The sequence below is a fragment of the Bos indicus genome, chromosome 2 (assembly GCF_029378745.1).
Source record: "Bos indicus isolate NIAB-ARS_2022 breed Sahiwal x Tharparkar chromosome 2, NIAB-ARS_B.indTharparkar_mat_pri_1.0, whole genome shotgun sequence".
NCBI classification, from domain to species: Eukaryota; Metazoa; Chordata; class Mammalia; order Artiodactyla; family Bovidae; genus Bos; species Bos indicus.
The window spans coordinates 60,068,974-60,094,270 of record NC_091761.1 but is presented as its reverse complement, the minus strand read 5'-3'; the positions used below and the strand labels follow the sequence as shown (position 1 = coordinate 60,094,270).

Below are 25,297 nucleotides of genomic sequence, written 5' to 3'. Positions count from 1 at the left end.
TCACCCCACTCTTGGTACTTAGTACTACAGCCTCCAACTTATGTGCAATATTTTTTGTTTGTTTTAATTATTTTATTTTAATTGGAGGATAATTACTTTATAGTATTTTGATGGCTTTGCCATACATCAATATGAATCAACCACAGGTATACGAGTTCCCCCCATTCCGTAGCCGTCCCCCACCTCCCTCCCCACCCTGTCCCTCTGGGCTGTCCCAGAGCACTGGCTTTGGGTGCCCTTCTTCATGCATGGAACTTGCACTGGTCATCTATTTGCAATGTTCTTTGTTACCTTTGTCTGCAAAGCACTTGGATAATGGATAGAGGGAACTAGGTTTTAATATAGGTCAAGACATACATATAGCTACAAGTTTATTTAAACTCTTACCAAAAACTATATAGTATATAGTTTTTTATGTATGAGGCTCCATACTTTGATAAACAATTTGCTAACAGTGAGCTTCCCAGGTGGTACTAGTGGTAAAGAACCTGCTTGCCAAAGCAGGAGAGGTAAGAGCCTTGGGTTCCATCCATGGGTCAGAAAGATCCCCTGGAGGTGGGCATGGCAACCCACTCCAGTATTCTTGTCTGGAGAATCCCATGGACAGAGGAGCTTAGAGGGCTACAGTCCATAGGGTTGACCAGTTGCAAAAAGTCAGACACAACTGAATCAGCTTAGTATGCACACACTCATGATAATATTTTTTATTAGCAGGGAGAGCATTATAAAATATAGTAAGTAGCTTTAAAAAGTAAACATAAGGGAAGTCTAAGAAACTAAAGACAATATATGAAACTTTGTGAGATAGTCCTATAAATTCTTAAGTTTTTTTTGATAAAAAAGTCTTCTTAAGTTCTTAAGTTATCTAGGCAATAATCATATAAATGGTAATGTTTATCTTTTCTCATTTTATATTTATAACTATTGTATCTTTTTAAGTTTTATTACACTGGCAAGGCAATCCTATAGAGTTAGGTCATAAAATGTTAGCTGGTATCCCTGCCTTGTTTCTGACTTAAATATCTGGAGTTTTTCACTTATAAATATGATTTGGTCATGTTAAATGACATTTACTGAGTAAGAGAATTTGTTCTTTTACTTTGGGGAGAGTATTGGGGTATTTTTTATTAATGGCTATGAAATTTATATATAAATAGCATTTGTATATTATATCATAATTATTATGCCATATTATATCAAGTATTATGTCATTGTAAATATATATACATATATATATATTTTTTTTTCCTGAGGTGAATTTTTGTATTTCTTCCTTCAAGCTGTTCTTGTAGTAAGTTAAATTAGCAGATATACCACTGTTGAACCATCCTTGCAATTTTAGGGAAGAACATTTCCTTTTTTAATTTTCAAATCTTTTAGTGTTTTAATGTGCTACTGAATTAAATTTGCAATATTTTAATATGTTGTTGAGTTAAATTTGTAGTTCTTTGAACATAGTAGATTTCCATAGTAGATGATTATCATTTGGATTTTTGCATTTATTTATAAGTGCAATTTCATTTTATAAGAATGTTTTTTCTTCTGATGTCCTCTAGCATCAGGTTGCAAAATACCAACTGTGATCAGTTACATGGTGAGAGTGGAAATGTAATATAGAGTAGAGAGAATAACATTGGAGTGTTAAGAAGCCCAGGCTTGCATCCCACAAAAACTGACTTGCTGTCCCTGATCTGTTTTCTTCTGGGAATACCTGCCTCCTGTACAAGTACTAGGCCCATGATTGCCTAATTACATACCTGTTGTTTAAGAGTGCTTAGTTTTTATATGTAAATCTAGTTCATTTGTTCAGGTTATAAGGTCAACGAGATATGGGATGATATGGCCTCTTCTCCAGTACTTTCTACCAGTGCCTAGAAAAGGGGCTGGGTATTAGTAACCGTTGCCTTGGAGAATCAGGCAGTGGGATGGGGAGGGGGATTTAGTGGTTTTCCATTTTATTGCAATTTCAGCTCAATTGTTTTGTCTTATTTGACAGTGATTTGTGTTTAGCAGGTCCTTTCTGCTTCCAGAATATTTCCTCTAGTGATGAATGTAGCCTTTCCTTTTAACATGACACTGCTTATTGCTAAGAGGTTACAAAAGGTAAATGGCCTCATGTGTACACTTTCACACTACTACTATTTAAATTTTTGGACTTTGGAATCATTAGCGAAAAATATAACATTCTGACTTTTGATGAATGTCTCTATTAACCACATTCTTTGTTCTAGCCGTGTTTCACTCCATGCATTAGTATCTTAACACTAAAAAACTACATTAGCTAATCTCAGACCCTAAGACTTGGTTTCTGATTACTTCTTTCATCTAGTGTGGTTTTACAGTGAATGGGGTATGGTAAGGCTAATCAAGGAAATTAAAAAAAAAAATCTAGAGGCAGAATAAATAAGTCAACTAAGTAGCAAGACAGAATTCTAGGTTGATACTTACACAATCTGTTGATCTTGGACAAGTTATAGAACCACTATAGACTTTGATTTTCTCATTTTTAGAAATAAGGTATTATATAAGACACTACTTGAGTTTGAGTGAACTCTGGGAGTTGGTGATGGAGAGGGAGGCCTGGCATGCTGCAATTCATGGGGTTGCAAAGAGTCGGACATGACTGAGCGACTGAACTGAACTGAAGATCTCTTCCATTACAAGATTCAATGAGGGAGCTTATCTCAGAGGGGAAAGACATTTCAAGTAGATTTCCATTTTCTTTAAGTTCTGGCTGGTTACTTTATGAGACATAAAACTTTCTCAGACCATACAAGCATCAACTCAAGAGTAGGATTGCTAAGTTTCTTTTTTTCTAAAACTGTAGCAGTGTATATCTGGTTTTGATCATTACAAACTGACAAAATAACTTCAGATGAAAAGTGTCATATATAATTAATTAGTTGGCAAGCCATGTTAAGTAAAGAGGACAAAATTGGTTATGTCCTGGTGGCCTGCAGGATGTGGTCCTGTAATTGTTCGCAGCATAAGACATATGTTAGAGAGCAGGAGTGGAGATGGTAGAAGTCTCTGTAAAGCTTAGATTCTGTTTGGCTAGAGAGGATGCAAGATGGTTCTGGTTGGTAACCATTTGGTCCTCAGGTGAGGTGACTCATCATTCTCTGTAAGGCCCATAGGGAGTCCTGAAGGCTGACTTTCATATTAAATTGCTTTCTCTACTTTAAAGATCTCTAGCTGCCAAAGGTCTGAACATTTTCTGACCAATCATGCTTACGGTTCTTTCAGGGTCCCCTCCACCAAAAAGTATAACCATGATAAACATGACTTACCTTTGATCTTTACCAGACTGAACAAAACAGTGTTTTTGTTAGAGAGACTCAATTTAGATACACAAACATTAGAAAAAAATCAATTGTTGCATGCGGTGGCATCTCATTTTATGATATAAAAAATCTGTATTACTTTGGAAAATTCAGTTCCCTCTCCCTTTTAAAAATAGGTAAGAACACTTTCAGAATTAATATTCTTTTGTATTTAAATAGCCTATGGATACATCCATACTGCTTTAATATAAAATCATCTATTTTTTAATTAAATAATTATTTCAACAAAATAATTTGTTGCTTTTTCTCTCAAATTAAGACTTCATAGAAAAGAGCTATAATATTTTAAAATATAAATCACTGTCCTCTTGACATTGTAACCTGTTTTGCTCTGATGATATATTTAAATGTACACAAAATTAGAATAGGCAACTTCTCAGGGAAGATTTTTAATAACTTGATTACTGTTTAAATAAAAAACAAAATTTATAAAATTCTACAGCCTTTCAGCTGTTTTAAATGTCTGTATTCTCTGCATGTATCAGTATTCTACCAGAGAATAGCTTATCTTATTGATTAATAATATGTTATCTTGTTAATGTATTATCTCCTGATTATTGCAAAAAATTAGCATGTAGATTCCAAATTCAAGCAAAATACAGATATTGAGGAGCACTGGAGTCAAATTAAAAAAGATAGATTCCAACCTACAGCCGTAAAAACAATGCACTGGACCCAAGAATTTCAGAGCTTTGAGCTGGAACAGCCTAACATGGTAAAAACAGGGCAAATCAGAATCACACTGGCTGGGTTCAGGGCTTGCCTCTGCTTTTGCTAATTATAGAAGCTTGGGCAGAGTTCTAAAATTTCAGTTGTCTCATTGGAAACTGGAGACACTGGTAGTACTTGCTGCATGGAATGTTTTGCTAATAAACTCAGAATACACTTGTAGATTGCTCAGCCTACAAACTCAAGTTCAATATATGGTCTAGTCCATGCATTCCCAAAGGGGATGATATTGCCCCCAAGGGGACACAAATGGTTCTTGGGATGAAAAAAATCTTTTTATATATAAAGTCTGCTGCTGCTACTAAGTCGCTTCAGTCGTGTCCAACTCTGTGCCACCCCAGAGACGGCAGCCCACCAGGCTCCCCCGTCCCTGGGATTCTCCAGGCAAGAACACTGGAGTGGCTTGCCATTTCCTTCTCCAATGCATGAAAGTGAAAACTGAAAGTGAAAGTGAAGTCGTGTCCGACTCCTAGCAACCCCATGGACTACAGCCTACCAGGCTCCTCCGTCCATGGGATTTTCCAGGCAAGAGTACTGGAGTGGGGTGCCATTGCCTTCTCCAATATAAAGTCTACATGTACCTATATATGGGCTTCACAGATGGCAAAGTGGTAAAGAATCCACCTGCCAATGCCAGGGACACGAGTTTGATCCCTGGGTCAGGAAGATCCCCTGGAGTAGAAAATGGTAACCCACTCCTGTATTCTTGCCTGGAAAATTCCATGGACAGAGAAGCCTGATGGGCTGTAGTCTGTGGAGTCACAAAGAATCATAAGCCACATGTATCTATATATAACCAATTTAGACAGCATGTTTGTGTTGTGAAAATTTCATAGGGGATGGAAGGACAATTAGGGAAACAATGTTTACAGAAGCTCACAGGGAGGAGATAATATAACAAAGGTGAGAAACATTAGATAGTCTATTTTGTTGTTCAATCATTGAGTCGTGTCCAACTCTTTGCAACGCCATGGACTGTAGCCTGACTGGGCTCCTCTGTCCATAGTGATTTCTAACCGAAAATACTAGAGTGGGTTGCCATTTCCTTCTCCAGAGGATCTTTCCAGATCAAGGATCAAACCCCTGTTTCCTTCACTGGCAGGGGAATTCTCCACTGAGTCACCAGGAAAGCCCATAGTCTGTTTTACAGAAGTTCAGTTGCTAAACAAGTTGCCCAATTTACACAGGCAATGGTAGACTTCCAATTTAATGGATTTTAATGATAGTGTTTGGCCAGTTGGCTTTTCAAAAATTATACTCCAGAAGTTATTCAGGGCATTGACTTTCCAACCTGCTAATCATAAAGAGTTTCAAAGATTTAAGTTCTAACTATTCTCTCTGTTTCCCCCTTCCCAGTTCTGACCCAATTCTTCTGAGTTGGGTCTCCCTTTGATCCCATTGGTTTAGTCAGTTTGGAAGCTACTACTTTATAACATTGACCTCGACATAGTGAAGAGCTTACAAGGTAGGACTTATAATATAAAAATAGGAGGAAGAGAGGAAAAGAGCTTTCATCAAGTTTTGTAGTGCAGAATTTTTGGTTTGTAATTTTTGTGTTTCTCATAAAAATACCTAATGCTGTTTCTCAGATGAAAGAATGAACTATTCTGCATTTAAGAATTTATTAGATGGTGTCTCGTTCCTATCACTACTTTGGGACCTAGTGAATCCCACGAGCCTTCCTTTGAAGTCAAATTAACTTATTCAGTCTAAAAGGATTTGCATATTTAAAGCAGCATATGCTAACAAGGTACAGTGAGCCCTTTCTTTAAAAATAAGATGGTATGCATATTTATTTTAGAGAGCGATAGTTTTTTCTTGGCGCTCTAAAATCATTATCACATATTTCCCTACTGGTTTTTTGGTCCCTTGGAAGTGGCTTTAAGCTTTGGAGTTTGCAGTGTTCTTCTTGGAGGACTGGGTCATCTCAGAGAGTATGGATTTCCTCTTCTTACCATTATTAAAAATTTCTGTTTAGTTGTTCCCAAGTTGAAATATCTGTGTTCTAAATCTACACATGTGAAGACCTGTCTTAATGATGAACTCACCAGGGCATCCTGTGGTTGGTACCGAAGCCTTGGAGACCTAGGTCTGCTTTCTTTAGCCATCTCTGATCTTTCTTACCATATCTCACTGTTCCCTGCTCCTGCTCTCTCACATACTCTTAATCACAGCCATTTAAAAAAAAAAAAAAAAAACCTTATTCTGCACTTCCCTGGTGATCCTGTGGTTAAGACTCCACCCTTCCAATGCAGGGGAAACAAGTTTGATCCCTGCTTAGGGAAGTTCCACATGCCTCAGGGGGTGGCCAAAAATAAAATAATTAACTTAAGAAGTATATCTTTCCAATTCTTGCCCAATGAACTTAGAAACATTCTACTGTTACTTGTATTTTTCCTCAGTTGAGGGATTAGATATAGTTGTTAAGGAAAAAGACCTGTGCTAGTGATGCTAGGTACCCAGTGGAGGGTGAGCTTTACACCCACTTGCCTTCCTTTCCAGGTTCCAACCTGCCTTAAAGTCTCCTTTGGTCATCCTTTGCTCTTTAAGAAAATCTTGGTGGCGGTGGGAGGGAGTGGGTCTTATGGTGAACTCATTATAATCCCTTGGGAATGGCTCTAAACTTAAATTTTATGATGAAAACAGTCATTCTATTCAAATTTCATTCTCTCCATCAACCCGTTAGTAATAATTTTAAGTACCTTTCAGAGTCACATCAAAAATACTCGACTAGATCCTTAATTTCCTTTAACAACACTTACTTTTCTGAGTTTTGGCCTTTACTACTCATATTTTTTTAGAACTATTTTAAAAAATTTTTATTTCAGCTTACAAATTTCCTTAGGGAATTCCTTGGTGGCTTTGTGGTTGTTCAGTTGCTCAGTCATGTCCAACTCTTTGCCAACCTTCCCTGGCCTTCACCATCTCCTGGAGCTTGAACTCATGTCCATTGAGTCAGTAATGCCATCCAAACATCTCATCCTCTGTCATCCCCTTCTCCTCCTGCCTTCAATCTTCCCCAACATCAGGATCTGTTCCAATGAATTGACTCTTCGTATCAGGTGGCCAAAGTATTAGAGCTTCAGCTTCAGCATCAGGCCTTCCAATGAAATTCAGGATTGATTTCCTTTAGGATTGACTGGTTTGATCTCCTTGCAGTCCAGAGGACTCTCAAGAGTCTTCTCCAACACCACAGTTCAAAAGCATCAATTCTTCTGTGCTCAGCCTTCTTTATGGTCCTACTCGCATGTCCATACATGACTACTGGAAAAACCATAGCTCTGACTATACAGACCTTTGTTGGCAAAGTAATGTCTCTGCTTTTTAGTATGCTGTCTAGGTTGATCATAGCTTTTCTTCCAAAAAGCAAGCATCTTTTAATTTCCATTTCCATTTTCCCTGGTGGCCTAGTGGTTGGGATTTTGGGCTTTCGCTTCCATGACCCAGGTTCAGTCACTGGTCAGGAAACAGATTGCCAAGCCATATGGCACAGTCAAAAAAGCAAAAAGAATTTTTTTAAGGGGGCAAAACATCTACTTTTGCTTTGTTGACTATTCCAAAACCTTTGACTGTGGATCACAACAAACTGTGGAAAATTCTTGAAGAGATGGGAATATCAGACCACCTGACCTGCCTCCTGAGAAATCTGTATGCAGGTTAAGAAACAATAGTTAGAACTGGACATGGAACAACAGACTGGTTCCAAATCAGGAAAGAAGTTCATCAAGGCTGTATATTGTCACCTGCTTATTTAACTTATATGCAAAGTACATCATGCGAAATGCTGGACTGGATGAAGCAGAAGCTGAAATCAATATTTCTGGGAGAAATATCAATAACCTCAGATACATAGATGACATCACCCTTATGGCAGAAATTGAAGAAGAATTAAAGAGCCTCTTGATGAAAGTGAAAGAGAAGAGTGAAAAAGTTGGCTTAAAATTCAACATTCAGAAAACTAAGATCATGGCATCCAGTCCCATCACTTCATGGCAAATAGATGGGGAAACAATGGAAACAGTGAGTTTATTTTTGGGGGGCTCCAAAATCACTGTAGATGGTAAATGCAGCCATGAAATTAAAAGATTCTTGCTCCTTGGAAGAAAAGCTATGACCAACCTAGACAGCATATTAAAAAGTAGAGACATTACTTTGCCAACAAAGGTCTGTCTAGTGAAAGCTGTGGTTTTTCCAGTAGTCATGTATGGATGTAAGAGTTGGACTATAAAGAAAGCTGAGCACGGAATAATTGATGCTTTTGAACTGTGGTGTTGGAGAAGACTCTTGAGAGTCCCTTGGACTAGAAGGACATCAAACCAGTCAATCCTAAAGGAAATCAGTTCTGAATATTCATTGGAAGGACTGATGCTGAAGCTGAAACTCCAATTCTTTGGCCACCTGATGTGAAGAACTGACTCATTGGAAAAGACCCTGATGCTGGGAAAGGTTGAAGGCTGGAGGAGAAGGGGATGACAGAGGATGAGATGGTTGGATGGCATCACTGACGTGATGGACATGAGTTTGAGTAGGTTCCAGGAGTTGGTGATGGACAGCAAGCCTGGCATGCTGCAGTGCGTGGGGTTGCAAAGAGTTGGCCATGAATAACTGAACTGAACTGAAAGTGTTCACTTATTTATTTTCTGACTATTAATGCTACAGTTGCTCATTTCTATCATAACTTTTATTGCCAATATAAAATCATACTATAGCATAGTGTTAAAGGGTATTGGCTTTTAAGGGTCCTGCACCAGGATTGTCATTTATTGCTTTTGGCATGCTCAGCAATAATTTGTCCTCAGTTATTTCATCTATAAAATGGGAATAATGATTTTACTTATCTTGCAGTGATTTTGATGAATGAATGAGAAATTGCATTTAAGTGCTTCATGCAGTATTTTGGGACAAGTTGGTTAGTAATATGCATTAGCTATTAATTCTATCATTAATCAGTGAAATACACATTTGCAGTCATTCATGGGAAAACTGACTCTCATTTTTTTAATGTATTCATTTATTTTATCTTTTTAAAGATAGTGTATTGTATGTACTTATTAAATGTGAGAAATTACTATATAGGATGCTAATCTTCTTTGAGAAAAATCGCAAAGCTTAGTGTTTTTTGTTTGCTTGGGTTTGTTTTTTGTTTTTTCAGCCATACATATACAGGCATCATTCTCCCCCAAACTCCCTTCCTATCCAGGCTAAAACTGACTCTCATTTTAATCTTGTTATTGTTTCTATTGCAAAATGAATTCCAGGTTGCAAAGTGCTGAGAAGAAGAGTGTTTGAGCTGAGTCACTTCAGTTGTGTCCAACTCTTTGTTACCCTATGTAGCCCACCAGACTCCTCTGTTCATGGGACCCTTGCTCTAAAACCTCTTTAAAAGCTGTGCTTCCCTGACGGTGCACATTTCTATCCTTGATAGCTTGGAAGATAATTCTTTCTCTTACCTGCCTCTCTACCTTTTTACTTTTTCTCTTTGCCTGACCACTTCTCTACATTCTCTTATTTCCTTTCCATTTTCTCTCAACAATAATGGTATTTTTAACTCTGTAAGATGTAAAAGATACCATTTAGGTCAGCTGTTATTCTTTCCACCCTCTCTATACCTTCGTTTTAGCTCTGAGTTAAGAATCTGAGAAATGATCAGACCAAAATCCTCAAAAGAGGAACAGAGAAGAAACCACAGAAATATGTGAATATAGGGTTGAAAACTCCTGTATTTCTTCCTTAATTTCATAATTGTTGGATATTGATCTAATTACTTCTAAAACTGCATACATACATTTATTCTGTATTCATTTTTATTCTGAATATTGTTTTCAATCTTTACTTAATCGTGTTGTTACTCTGTAACATTAAAATCACTAGTCAGTAGTCACTTTCTAATTTGCTATGTGAAATGAAGGAAATTTGGAGAATTTTTTGACATGTGGCCAAATTTCACATAATTATTTTTAATTGCAGGAATTATTTTTAGATATTATATTTATTGTACATACACACGCAATCCTCCTGCCAAACTGAATTGCACAGTACTTTGCCAAGAGTCACAATATAGCTAAAATTAAGCTTTATTAGATATAATAGGATGAGATGTGATTTAATTCTTTAAGGTCTCTATAAGTGCTAGAAGACATATTTGCTTTAATCCTACCCACTAAGTTAAAAGAATGATACCTTATTTTGCAAATCCCAGTGGTAAAGGCAATTGAAATAATACATGAAGCTTCTTGAAGGAAAATAGCTTTCTGGTTAAAATTGTAATTTTATTTGTCTTTTCTCTTCAACTGTTTGACTCCTTCAGTTTGTAGAAGAAGTCTATTTATCTTAGCAGTAAGGTCGATTGAATTTCTGCCAAGTCAGTGTACTCCCCTAAATGAATACGTCAGAGGGAATATTGTTTCTCAAAAGTCATTTAGAAAGCAGGATTTTTACATAAGTAGGCCCTTTCATTAGTTTTGAATTAAATCTGAGCAATTGCTGCATATATTATGGTGCTTTCCTAGACATCTTGTGGAATGTGGGGGTCCTGAATATTGAGTGAGAATTCCCATTGGGGTTTACAGGGCCTACATTTGATTCAGAAAATTGAAACAAATATAACATTTCTGTCTAAGTTTTTTGTGAAGGCTGATGTCTTTCTGCAAATCAAATATCTTATGTAAAATAAGCTGACTGTAGAGTGTAGGGGTACTCAGGTACTCCTAAGATAGAAAGCAGGGAAAATCATCAAGGTTTTAAGAGTTCTCAGGAAATAGCATCTTTATTTTCTTTTCTTCTCTACCTCCCTGAAAATATTGGAAAAAAATAATAATCAGTATCTTTGACTAATTTCTCACCCATGATCAAGATCTTTCTTTCTGTTCGGAGGGAAAGCTGAGTTCCATTATGCCACAGCAGAATTGCCTCAAACATATCCTAAGTTTTTAAAGACTGACTTGATGTTTTATCCAGTAATAGACATTAAAAAAAAAAAATTGAATCCTGTGATAACATTTTTACATTAAGCAAACATTCCTCATTTTAAAAAAATAAACTACAGAGGTGTACCTAGTTATTAAGTATAATTAACTAATTATCATGATGATGATGCAATTTTATCTAATTTCTTTTTGAGGCATTAAATGGCATTGAAATTTAGATCTTAAAAAATGACCAGCAGTAGGGGTGGGGGATAATATACTCTTATTGAATCTTTGCCAATTTATTTCTGTGTTGATTAGAGCTTGATTTAGTTTCAAAGAATGAAACGTGAAGGTACTCATTTTTCTTTACAGTGGTGGTCACATGCTAATGATCACAACAGGCATTTTTCTTCTTAATTACAAATCATTTCAATTGAATTTGTATGTCCATGTAAGATCACTTTGTGATTAAGGAAAAGTATGACCTTTGTACATTTATGGAATTAGAACAGTTTTTTTCTTTAATATTAAATATAGCAGCTACCCAGAATATTTGCTCCCCTTTGTTAATTAGCATTCTGTTCATGGAGTAATTCATTATTTAAGGTTACTTTGCAATCATTAGTAGCAGACTTGCACATTTCTTGTAAGGCAGGTCAATTTAATAATTTTCTTATTGTAAATGAAAAATTCCAGGTTAGGCACCAAAATATTCAAAGCATTAATGACTACTGCATATGTACAATCACTTACACTGTAATGTATTCCCTAGCATTTAAAAAGCTTCTGCTATGTAGTGATCTTGGTTGATCTGAGTGAAAAGTTATTTTTTCTCTTTAACACTTGTGGCCATGAGAAGTCTTTATAGGGACTAACATTGCTGTATACAAAACCTAAATATCCTATAAAACTTTGGGTAATTGTTAACCTAGTCAGGCAACTGGTCAACACAAGAGTGGCAGAAGATGTCAAGGTGACATGGCCAAAGGCAGCTGGAGAAAGCAGGGGCAGCACAGACCTTCACTGAATAGGGACACTGATCACATCAGGGATCCACTGCATTAGAGCAGATAGAGTTAGCAAATAGAAATAAAGTTGTTTCAGTCAGTCTGTCTAAAGAAAGATTTCAGGTGACTAAAAAAGCAAGGACTTCAGGTGACTGTTCTTCCCACAAGCATCATGACTGGAGTTTGGTCAAGAAGAATTGAGGGCTCATATAAAGCAACACAGTTAGGGCATTTGTAGTAATGTGGATGGACCTTGAGAGTTTCATACAGAGTGAAGTAGGTCAGAAAGAGAAAAATGAATATATATTATCACATATATGTGGGATCCAGAAAAATGATAGAGATGATCTTACTTACAAAGCAGAAATAGAGACACAGATGTAGAGAACAACAGGGAAGAGAGGTGGGATAAATGGGGAGATTGGGATTTACACATACACATTATTTATACTATGTCAAAAATGGATAACTAATGAGAATGTACTGTGTAGCACAGAGAACTCTTATTTAATGCACTGTAGTGACCAGAATGGTAAGGAAGTCCAAAAGTGAGGGGTCATATGTATATGTATGGCTGATTCATTGTGCTGTACAGTATAAATTATTATAATACAGCATTGTAAAGCAACTATTTTTTGTTTGTTTTGTCCAGTTGCTCAGTCATGTCTCAGAGACCCCATGGACTGTAGCACACCAGCCTTCCCTGTCCTGCACCATCTCTCGGAGCTTGCTCAAACTCATGTCCATTGAATTGGTGATGCCCTCTGACCATCTCATCCTCTGTCATCCCCTTCTCCTCCTGCCTTCAGTCTTTCCCAGAAACAGCGTCTTTTCTGATGAGTCAGTTCTTTGCATCAGGTGGCCAAAGTATTGGAGCTTTGGCTTCAGCATCAATCTTTCCAATGAATATTCAGTGTTGATTTCCTTTAGGAATGACTGGTTTGATCTCCTTGCAGTCCAAGGGGCTTTCAAGAGTCTTCTTCAATACCACAGTTCAAAAGCATCAATTCTTCCACACTCAGCCTTCCTAATGGTCCAACTCTCACATCTATACATGACTACTGGCAAAATCATAGCTTTGACTAGATGGATCTTTGATGGCAAAGTTAAACTACCTCCCACAGCATGAATGCTACAAATAAAAGTATAGTTGTTTAAAGTGAGCAGATATTTGGTCTCATTACCTTCTGCTTAGTTGGGGAGATCTGGGATGGGGCTTAAAGGGGTTTTGAAGTAGCAATGAAGTAGGAACAGAATTTGGATTTTGTTTAAAGGGTTAAACTGAGTCTTCAACTTTGGTAGATATCTTTGATATGTTGTGTCACTGGTTGCCTCCACTGAGGTCACTGTAATTCATAAACAGTCCAGAAGACCCCATCTGTTCTGTCAGTTGCCCTCTTCCATTGAAGGAATGCCAAGAGGGACACGTGGAAATGAGCCAGCCACCTGGGACAAGGCTCAGGTCTTACTCTGCCTTGGACTTGCTGAATGAACTTGGAGAAACTACCTAAGGTCTTTGGAGTACAGCTTTTCAGTGAAATTGATGAATTAAACTAAATTAGCTCTAAAGCTCCCTTCTAGCTCTACAAGTCAATAGGCGTAGCAATATCCTGTGTTCACTATTTTCAAGGAGATGATTACCTAAGTGTTCTGAAGCTGGTAAGTGCTTTGTGACTTACTCATGATTTATTTCTAGAGAAAATGTCTCCCGGGGGGCTGAAATAGAGAAAGGTTGACTTAAACCCATTGATTCAAAGCCTAAATGAAGCATTTTAGACATGTCTCTGAGACTGGAAGAATTTATTGATATGGATTAAGATCAACTGTCTTTCAAAGCAGCAGGTGCTGAAGCTGCGTGCATGCTCTGACAAATGGCCTCACTCATACTCCTGAGCCTCCAGTTATGCCACTGTGTAGCCTCCAGGGAAATGCCCCCATTCCTCACCAGCATACCATGTCTCTCCTTACTTTCCATTAGCCCTAATGTCCAACAGTCAATTGACTGACAGTTAAGTGTTTATCAAAAGGGACCTTAGAGAACTTAACCTCTCACCTCCTCAAAATCATCAATAGCCCTCCAAAATAAGCCAAAGAAACATAATACCTGTAAAAGCATTGTCCTTGACATATGCAGTTTCAGGACAAGTTCCCCAGTTTCTTTCTAACTACACTGCCAATCTCAAAGCTTAACTGCCTTCTGGACAGTTAAGCTATTCTGGAGCTTCTAAAGAGATTTAGTGCAGATCGACTCAGAGCCTGGGGATTGCACTGGTGGATTGGCCAGTTTCAACTACAGGACCCAACATCAAATTCAGTGATTGTGACAGGAAGTGTCTGCTGAGTCATGGAGCTGAGAGTTTGGGGCATCTTCTAAGCGCTGATCATCAGATCCTCCAGGTCTAACTGGTGTTACAGGGAGACAGCCATGGCAAAGAGAAGCAGCAGTAAAGCATATCCAGGCTTGTTGAGGCTCATGGACTCATGAACATTTAATATCAGTTCACATTGGAAAATGGGCTCCCTGAGGACAGGGACCTTGTCTGTTTCACTCACTAATCTGGCTTCAGCATCTAAAAGAACCTCACACCTTCAGTGTTAACTCATGGAAGTACTTAGCTGTGTAGTTTGAATGTCTGATGATGAGGCCACCTTGTGCAGCGGTCCACAGCACAGATTCTGGGGCCAGGCCATTTTGTTCCAAATTCTGGCTCCACTGCTCACTGATTGGGAATGTGAGCAAGTGAGTAAATCATGTCTCAATTTACCTGTTTTAAATTAGGACTAATAATAATACACATCTCAAAGTTATGCAGGTTAAATGAATTGATGTTTATAACCAGTACCTGGCATGCACTGTAAATTTTTATTAAACAGCTGGATTAATCAGTTTACACTCTCCACTTCATTTTCCATCATTGACTTAGGTTTTGGTTTTGGAATTAAAGTTTGAGTTTATGAGAATACATGCTAACCAAACATGGGGCTGGGCCCAGATACACTTCTGTCTTAAGACCTCTGGCTGTGCACCTTTCCATTTATGCAATGCTCTGAAGCATCTCTTCCCAGCACTTCTGTTAAAATGCGATTTGACTTACCCTTCTTGACTGAGAGTTCCTTAAAAGCAGACAGCATCCATAGGGCATGATTTAGACGGGTGCTCAGTAGTTTTGGAATGAATGTGTGATGCACTCAGTGAATGGCTGCCTTGTGATTATTTTACTCTTGGAGAAGGAGTTACAGAATTCTGCCTCCTCTCTCAGATTTTTCTTTACCTGCGTGCAGCCCATCAGTGTCATGTATGCATCCATAGTTCTGGTTACCCCATCCTCCCTGCCCAGCTGTTTTCTTTAGCCCAGTCTCTGAACATCAACATTCCTCAGCCTCAGGAAAACCTTTTACTCTCCCCCAATATCTGTTCTCTCTTCCTTTGTTTATCTTTTCCACATGGCTTGCAAGCTTTGACAAATCTTGCTTTTGCCACTCTCTGCTGCTGCTGCTAAGTCGCTTCAGTTGTGTCCAACTCTGTGCGACCCCAGAGATGGCAGCCCACCAGGCTCCCCCATCCCTGGGATTCTCCAGGCAAGAACACTGGAGTGGGTTGCCATTTTCTTCTCCAATGCGTGAAAGTGAAAAGTGAAAGTGAAGTCACTCAGTTGTGTCCAACTCCTAGCAACCCCATGGACTGAAGCCTACCAGGCTCCTCTGTCCATGTGATTTTCCAGGCAAGAGTACTGGAATGGGGTGCCATTGCCTGCCCCTCTCTAAGTCAGGTCAAATCCTTTTGATAAACTAAAAGAATTCCAAAACTTAAAGTGATAAACTCACTTGCTCACATTCCTAATCAGTGAGCAGTGAAGCTAAAAAAATTAGTTGCAGACAAACCATTATTATTTTCCTTGACAACCTTTTGTTTTTCCCATTTACTCTCATAAACACCTCAAGCCCCTCCATTGTTCACTAGAGACACTTCTTTTCCAATGGGTTAGCACATCTCAGAGATAGTATTTTTTTATTTTGATTTTGCTTTGGTTTACATTCAAAGTTCTGCTGATCAGAGCTGTGATTTTTTGCCATCTCTATCTGCATCTTATGTAAAGAGTGAGGAAGCAAAATAGATCAGGTGGTTTACCACCCTATTGTCTCATACCAGTCTCCATCTTTGAAGTATTTCTGATCTGCTTAACTGGAGAGAAGTGCTATATAGGAAATATTTCAACCATAGTACAAGGCAATCTGTAAGATAAAACCATCTGATCTTAAACCATTGGCTCACAAACTGAATTGCTCTAAAACTTGCTTATGTGGGATCACACTGTGCAAGTGTAGCTATGCATTTGGGTGTTCTTTTATTGGGTCATTTTGGAGTATTGCTATCCATGCTCCTAATATATTATAATCTCCATATGGATCAGGATCCTATCTTCTTCATCTGTGTATTTCCATGGTTCCCAGAATGGGTCTGCCTAGAGAGGACACTTGACAAGCACCACCACTGGACAGATGGGTACTGCCTCCTGCAGTGACCCAGTTCTGGGCTTCTCTGGGTGCAGGAGCACATCAGGAAGACCTGGAAGTTTCCTAGTTGGCATTCCCTGTGGCTCCTCAGGCACTCCTTGTGCCTCTGGGTTGCTTCACTAATGAAACTGACTTCTAGGGGCTAATTCTGAAGTCACAGATCCTGATTTTTCTTTTTATTCTAAGAGCCATTTTTCTTCTGTGTCTTCAAGAGCTCCACCAGTCCGGGGAGTAATAGCAGTAGATTGGTTATGCTAAACACCCCACCTCGGGGTTTGATTTTGAATTTTTCACAGCAACTCAGTCATTTGTATAGTCGAGATAGACTCATCTCGAAGATTCACAGAGCCACGTAATTTTTTTTAAATTCATAACTCTAGATAATTTGTACCTAAATTGCTAGTCCTCTCTTGGATTCCCAGGGAACACTCTGTCAAACAGAAAACTTAAATGCATGCCCTTTGTCACTGTCTTTTCTTGCCTTTCTTCACCCCAAATGCTAATAATGTAGAGCTAAGTAGCACATATTGGAAGAGTGTTGATATTTTGTTTGCATGTAAACTGTTTAACCACAAAGCTGATGTGAGCAAGGCAGGTACACAAATAGACAGGGAAAATTCTAGGGATGTTCAGAGAATGTGACTCCGGCCATTCTTTTCTCATCCATGCAGTCTCTAGACCTGTGGCAAAGACATTATGTTTGGGACCTGCCCCTTCGGCCTCTCAGCTCTGCAATATCCCTTGCTCTACAGACTGTATAATGTCTTCCTGGTCGGCCTGGGGCCTGTGTGTCCATGAAAACTGCCGTGATCCTCAGGGGAGAAAAGGTGAGTGCCTTGTTTACATGTGCTTCAATTCCTCAGTGCACACAGATTTATTCTGGTTGCTGAAAAGCTCCTTAAATTTGCTTAGGACAATATTTGTCTATAAAATGTAGATAAGTAGCTCTGACAGCATTCAGTTATTAAGCAGACATTGGGGATACTTCTTTGGAGCACAGTATTCCACTTTAGTTGACCTTTTAATTAGGCTTATAGTTGATAAAGTGATTATTATGCAAAAATGATGTAACTTAACTCTGCAAGACATTTGGTGCTGACCAAAACACCTAGAAGACACTTAGTTCACACCAAAATGTCCTTGATAGTTTCTCCTGGCCAAAACATCCATCAGCATACTTGGTCCATGTTGCCTAGGTTTGGTTGGGAATAAATTTCAAGGACCTTTTGCCTTGCACCAAATGTCTTATGGATATTTTGGGCCAAAGCAGATATTTGCTAACCATAATGTAATGTTTTTAACATATAATGTTTATACTGCAGAAATTAGACATGGCTTCTGTAATCACATCAAGAAGCAACTGTTTTGTATATATTTTTTATTTTTAGATTTCCAAAGGCTGAATCACATGCTCAACTTGATGTTATGGTTCAAATTTTCATGGAGGGCACTTATTGTTGTTTCCTTTTTTGATGCTGTCCTCAAGCTTAAACAGAATCTTCAAACTTTGTGTCCTTGTTTAACTGTGTAGGTCTCGGCAATCTTGTTTTCTTTTGTTTGCTGTTATATACACATCTGCATCTTCAAACATTCATCTTTGGTGACATCTTTTGTTGACCTTTCAGTTTGTATTGATATCATGCTCTCTTCAATGGCAGTGCTAGAAAGAAATACTACGTTTAGTAAGAGAAATGAGATCCAAGGGCATTCTACAAGTTTGCTGTGCTTAGCAGTAGCGTGTTAAGCACTAATTCCTCCAGTTTTCCCATGCAAAGAAAAACTAATGTGGCCAAGTGCATGATGCTACAGAACTGATGCCATCAGCTTAATTCTTTGTCTGTTTGAAAACCCACATTTCAGCACTCCCCACAGGGCTCACAGGCACACATGGGCATATCTAGGAAAATGGGGAGATATTGATTAAAGGGTACAAACTTCCAGTTATAAGATAAGTACTATTTGAGGCTCTAATGCCCAGAATGGTTTACTGTAGTTAACAGCAGTATATTATGTACTTATGTTCCTAAGTGAGTAAATCTTAAAAACACCCACCATACATATACATATAAGGAAATTTTTATTTTAGATAATAAATAATATAGAAAGAAGTATCTTCCTTAATAATTTCAGGGATTCCTGGAGTTGAATCTCATTGGCTGCTTTGTGTCATGTGCTCCTCTCTGATGCAAATACTCTGACTGCAGGATGTAGGACTGACCCAGCCAGGTCCTGAGCATGTGGCCACCACTGCAGGGATAACTCCACCCAAGTTTCACAGACGGAGTAAGGGAGGGACAACTCCCTTAAGGAAATTTGAGGTCCTGATACTGTAAGAAGGTAGAGCCAATGCAGGAGTCCAACTTAACAGATGTTTATTAACTGCTTTGTTCTGGCCCATAGAGGCTCTGTAACAATTCAGAAAATACTTCTTTTTCCAATTGTATGTTGCTATTTTGTTCACTTGAGCCAAATTTTCATAAAACCCTTTGTGAAAAACCACACTTTCAACCTTTATTTCAGTTTTCCTCTTCCGCATAACTCAGAACAGGTCTATGGAACTCATCTGGAGAACTCAAAATATTCCGGCTCTTTTTTTCATTCACCCCATTTGTCCAAGATGCTTTTATGCCAGACATCTTCAGCGTTGGCTTGTATCCCTCTCTTGTATAAGTCAGCTCTGACAAAGGCACTGTGGTGCACTGTCGGACATCACCTGCTGTGGTTAAATTGTGTTCTCCAGAAAGATACGTTCAGTACCAACCCCTGGGACGTGTGAACATGCCCTTATTTAGAAATAGGGTTATTGGAGAAGTAATCATGTTGAAATGAGGTCATATTAGATTAGGGTAGGCCCTATTCTAATGACTGACATCCTTATACAAAGAGGAACATCTGGACACACAGCTACACTCATAGCGGAGTGCCTTATAAAGACACTGAAGATGCAAAGAGAAGGTCACATGAAGACAGAGACAGACATTAGTCGGGCCTGTACCAGCCAAGGATTGCTGGTAATTACTAGAAGCTAAGAGAGAGGCCTGTAAACAGTCTTTCCCTGGAGCGTGGCTTCAGTCTTTCCCTTCAGAGGGAGCATGGCTCCACTGACACCTGGATTTGGGGCTTCTAGTCTCCAGAACTGTCAGGCAAATTGATGTTGTTTTATGTTATTCAGTTTATGGTATTTTATTTTGGTCATCCTAGGCAACTTTCATACTTCCCAACTTTGTGTCAGCATTTAGGCTTAGCGAGGATCCAACACTTCCTAAAATGCCAAGACCAGAGTGTACAGAAGTAAGGAAATTATCCTAAGTCCTATAGTGACTTAATAATGGCCAAGCCAGGGCCAACATGCTTAGTCCAGTGTTCCTTCTAACACTGGTTTCCTTAGTGATTTTTCTCATAAGTATAAAGAAGTTTGGATCAAGACAGAAGTCCAATACTGAGCTTAGAAGAAGCCCTCTGCCCATGGGAACCACTGGCTTGGGTATGAATCACTGTGCTGATGAAGGAGATACAGTGTGAGGCATGGGATTCAGTTTAGCTTCAGTGTGTCATCTTTAGAGAGAAAGGAAAAGTAGATTGCAGTTGTATGATAAGGGGAGGGTGTTCCAAGAACAGCTTGAGAGCACCAGCTAACTGGGATGTGTGCTTTTTGCCTTTGTCAATATATTTTTCAAAGAAAAGCTCAGCCTTTGGGACTGAAGGTAAGCACAGAGACAGAAAAACTTCTTACTTGAAGGTAGTAGTGTCATCAGCCACCTGCAGAGTATGGAGGCATGTTGGAGTTGATGAGAATTACTGAGGCTAAGTGACCTGCTCTAGGAACTAAGTAATCATAGCCAGGAGAGAGTATAAACCTCAGTGATTGTTATTCGAGTCTCAGAGTGTGCTCTTTCATAAATGTTTCACCAGAGCAGAGATAATTTTTGTTTTTAAGATCTTGCTAAAACCTTCCAGGACCACCTGCCTATCATCCCTCTTGGGAAGAATAACAAATAGAGTTTTCCCTCCAGGGAAATGATTCTCCACCTGAAAGGAATCCAAGTGTGTTATGATAAGGCTAAGTTATCTTGTTATTTCTACCAAGTCATCGTGAGCATGAGTTCTGGGATCCTCTCAGTCTCAGCGTGTCCTGTGGTCCTGCCATGGTTTCTGCCAGTCTTTGATAGGCACATACTAAATGCAGTTGTGAATTCCACAGAGGTTAGAATTCAGAGCTAATGCATTAAACATGACACAACTCTAGGATGTAAACTGAACTGCTTAGTTTCGTATTTGAATTGCCTACCCCAAAGAAATGCAGTGAACCTCCTCACAGCAATCTGGGATAGTCATACTTGCCTAGATATTTTATACCCCTTTTTTGTGTGGGTCGTGGAGGATTTGAGGAGAAAAAAACAACCACACCCACCAGTGCAAGACATAAATGTGTGATGCTGGAGGCTATGACTTTTTCTTCTCACTTGTCTTTTTTTCCAATCACGTGTTATTGCTTTGGTTTGCTTCCTGTGTTCACATTAAAAAAAAAAAAAAGTAGTAAAGGATGGGAAAACAGGAAATGATTTATCTAATAGAAGAAATTAGTTATTATAGAAATTATCTTCACGTGGCTGTTATTCTTAGGCCGACATCCTTCAATCAGGAATCCTCTGAGGTTTGTGGCTGTCAGCTGTTCAAAGTACATTAGAAAACCTGCCATTGTACACAGGCTTCACGCCTCCATCAGCTCTGTGACAGGCAGACAAGGGGAACAGTGCTTGGCAGGCCAGTGCTTGTCAAGTGAAGCTAGAATGACTTTCAGAGGAATTTAAATTGGATCCGGTTTTATCATTCATTGCTTTATCTTTGATATTCTCCCAGAGAGTTATAATTAGAGATATATGAAAGAGAAATAACCTGAAAAACTTGCTGATTGGTGAACTCCATAGGTATAATGCATTTTTTAAAATTATTTTTGATACATGGACATATAGTTATATGACATCCTTGTCCTTTTACAGACACATTCTAGAAAGGCAACCTTGTGTACAGAAGTTTTTGTAAAGAGGAATTTGATGGAGGCTTCCTGATATGGTCTTACAATAGGGAATGCTTATGAGGTAGGACTCCAGAGAATCCTAAAGTAGCCCTTACCCCCACCCTATTATAAAACCTTGTTGCTTTTCAGTCGCTAAGTCACGTCTGACTCTTTGTGACTCCGTGGACTGCAAGACACCAGGCTCCTCCCAAAGTTTGCCCAGCTTCATGTCCATTGAATCGGTGATGCCATCCAACCATTTCATCCTCTGCTGCCCACTTCTCCTTTTGCCTTTTCAGTCTTTCCTAGCATCAGGGTCTTTTCCAATGAGTTAGGTCTTCGCATCAGGTGGCCAAAGTGTTGGAGCTTCAGGATCAGTCTTTCCAATGAATATTCAGGGTTGGTTTTCTTTAGGATTGACTGGCACCTAACGGTCTAAAAATCCCCATAGGAAAAGACACTATGAAACAGAACCTGTGACCATCTTTATGAATACAGTCTTTTATGTTCTCAGACAAATCAATTTAGATAATATGCTAAAGTAGGGAAATGCTGACATGTTTTAGGTCTTATGTAACAATGATGGAAAAAATTTTCATTTCCATCTGTGCCTCCTAGAAAGTTCCACCATTATGAGAAGTCTGTGAAATAAGTTTGCTTTGTTACAGATTAAATGTAAGATATATTTTTTTCTCTTTCCTTTTTTCCATGTTTGTGTGTGTTGGAGCTTGTAGGGGGCTATGCCTATTTCTCATTCTGAACATTGAGGGTTCTCATGCTCATGATCTTTGGCTTCTTATTCTCTGTATTCATAACAGGGTGTCAACTTATAATAATACTATAAAATGCAACACTTACAGAAATGGTAGCTGATAAGAGCTGGAATCAAAGATTCAATCTGCTCAGGTTCTTTGACTCAGAGTTGTTCCCCAGTGTCCAGGGCTGCAGAGTTCAGGAGCAAATGGAATGCTTAGAGAATAAACTTCTGTATTTCATCTTTGGTCAACCTGCTGGGTATTGCTTCAAGCCTGTCCTGGTGGAGTTGGAAGGGGACAAATGTTGGCCATGGTGGTTTCATAGAAGTTCACGTGGACATTTTTGGGCTATAAGCATGTGAAGATATAGGTTCTTACACCTGGATTGATCCTCCAGAGCCTCCTTCAATTTTTCTATGGCTTCAATTAAAAAAACATTTACCTGTCTTCTAGCATTTGTGCTTCTTTCGCTTTCTTGCCCCATCTCACAAATCATTCTTTTCTAATTTTCCTCAGTAGAACATGCACTAAAATATTAGATTACATACTAAATCCTTGGGTCCAAAGGGGAAAAAAAAAACCCTCAAATATTAGTTTCACTAAAGGTGAACTTAAGCTCTGGTCAGAAAGTAATGATTAGAACTCTTTCTTGCTACCCAGCACCTAACATTCACCAATCTAATCTGTACAACTTTATTTTAAGGAAATGATACATGGTAACTTTCATATTCACTGTTTGAAGTGGGGCTAGAACATGTCATAAAGTGCTGAATTGAATCCTTTCTTGTAAAGAGGTCACAGATCAAGAAGACCTCAGCTGGATTTCATACATATCCATTTTTTATTGAAGTGTAGTTGATTTACTATATTGTTCTAGTTTCAGGTATATAGCACGGCTTTACACATATACATGTATATACAGTTAAGTGTATGTATATATATGCGGTTATATATGTATGTATATATGTGTGCATGTATATATTCTTCAGATTCTCTTCCTTTATAGGTACACAATATTTGCAAAATATTGAGTATAGTTCCCTATGCTATACAGTAAGTCCTGTTGATTATCTATTTTATATATAGTATTATGTATATGTTAATCCTAGCCTAATTTATCCTTATACATATCCATTTAATCAGCAATGTGCCATAGGAGAAGTTATAAGGTATCATCTAGTCTTAATTTTCACATGTGTAAATGAGAATAGTAACTAATGACATAGTTTAGGGGATTCATTGATTTTGTGTAATAGAACTTAAGTGGCTTGGTGTAGGGTAGATACTTAGTTAACATATGTGCTCTTTGCCTTCTTGGACTGTATGCTCTGTGAAAAGTGGGTTTGTGTTTTCTGTTCCTCCTGTGACTACCCATGGTATATTACTCTGATCTACATATGGCAATTAATGTATATTGAGTGATACTCTGTGATTAGTATGAAATTCAGCAAATGAAGGTAAGTGGTTGGTTGGCCCCAGCCACCATGGACTTGGCAGTTTTGTATCTTTCAGAACAGAAGCTCCCCGGGGAAGCCTGACATCTGTTGCAGCCATGAACACCAATGTGTGATTAAAGCTAAGTGCTAACAAGAGAATCCAAGGTTTTTGTTTTATGCTGAGCTTGTGCTTTGATGTGAGCCTGGTTAGAGTCAGGACAAGGGCAACACAAATGAAAAAGTGAAAGAATTTATTGACTGAGGAGATATAATCTATAGATTTATGGTGAGATGGATGCAACTGGATTTATAGAGGAAAGCTGCACCTGCCCCTCAATGGGGTTGAGCTCTGGGTAATAGGACAGCCAGCCTTCCCTTGTAAAGATGGCTAAGTTTCTGGGCCGATTGTCAAACATCATAAATCATGGAGACCCAGGCCGCGTCCTGCTCAAAGATATAAACTTAAAACAAGTGCAGACATAAGACAGTAAATAAGCAGCATGTAGGTCTTACATGAAAGAACAGAGGTCATCCAAGTTGTGTGGCAGGGAGGGCTCAGAGGTCATTGTAGGTTGATGTTCATCAAGTAGAGCTCAGTCCTGTATTTTTCCTGCCGCTCTTCTCAAGGTGGCCTGGGAAGGGAGCTGCAGGTTTTATTTTGACTAATTAATGACATAGGCTTGGAGGTGTGAAGTGTGGTAGAAGCTATCTACTCCTTTAATTACCTCTGACCTTAATACTGTCCATGCCTGGAGGATATGGTCTCTGATTGACTGAATGATGCCTCCCCACAGGTGGCCATTCCACAAAGTAAGAGTCTAAGAGTCTTTTATAAAGGGGGCTGATGGGTTAGCCCTAGACAAAACAAATAAAGCCCTTAGGACTGTGTCTCTAAAACACTTACCCAACCCTGCAATATTCTAAGGGAGCTCGGCTCCCTCTTGTGGCCTAAAAACATGTGTCCATTTGTTCCATCCTCTTTGACTACTTTATAGGAGCCAGTCTTTTGCCAACTACATCTTGAGCTTTCTATCCTTCCTTGTGGGAAAATAGACACAGCCCTGGTAAACTGATGTACAACTGGCTTAGTTACTGCTCATGCACCCAAACTTGCCTTTCTCCCCTTCTCTTGTGGGAAGGGTTGTGGGGTACAGTCTTTGGCTCTGAGTTCAGTGTTCTCAGGCTTTCTATCTTCCTAGCTAAGTCTATCTGCCTACCTATCTATCTTTTTATATCTTTACCTATCCCAAGAAATAATCTCAAGATGCTATTATGTAATAAGATTGGGTTTCATTTTTTTTGAAAGAGGAGTTAAATCTGTTGATTGAATTTGGACAATGAAAGGATGGACAGTAAAATATGAGATCCATGGGAGGTAAGCCTAGCTCTTTTTTCAAAACAAGATATATTTATGTATTTATTGGCTTGTGCTGGTCTTAGTTGCAGCATGTGGGATCTTTGCTCCTTGTTGTGGCACACTGGACATTTAATTGCAGCATGTGGGATCTTTCAGTTGACCTGTGTGTGCACGAGTTCAATCACTAAATCATGTTGGACTCATTGCAACCTCATGGACTGTAGCCCAC

General features: G+C 38.8%; 1 protein-coding gene across 1 annotated transcript in view; it reads left to right on the top strand.

The window, feature by feature from the left end:
* Positions 1-25,297, top strand: part of THSD7B (thrombospondin type 1 domain containing 7B) — a 1,073,031-nt gene that overhangs the window by 440,084 nt on the left and 607,650 nt on the right. The window contains exon 6 of the mRNA XM_070768428.1: positions 17,175-17,330. Within this exon, the coding sequence (XP_070624529.1) occupies positions 17,175-17,330 (156 nt within the window). The remainder of the gene's footprint in view (positions 1-17,174; positions 17,331-25,297) is intronic.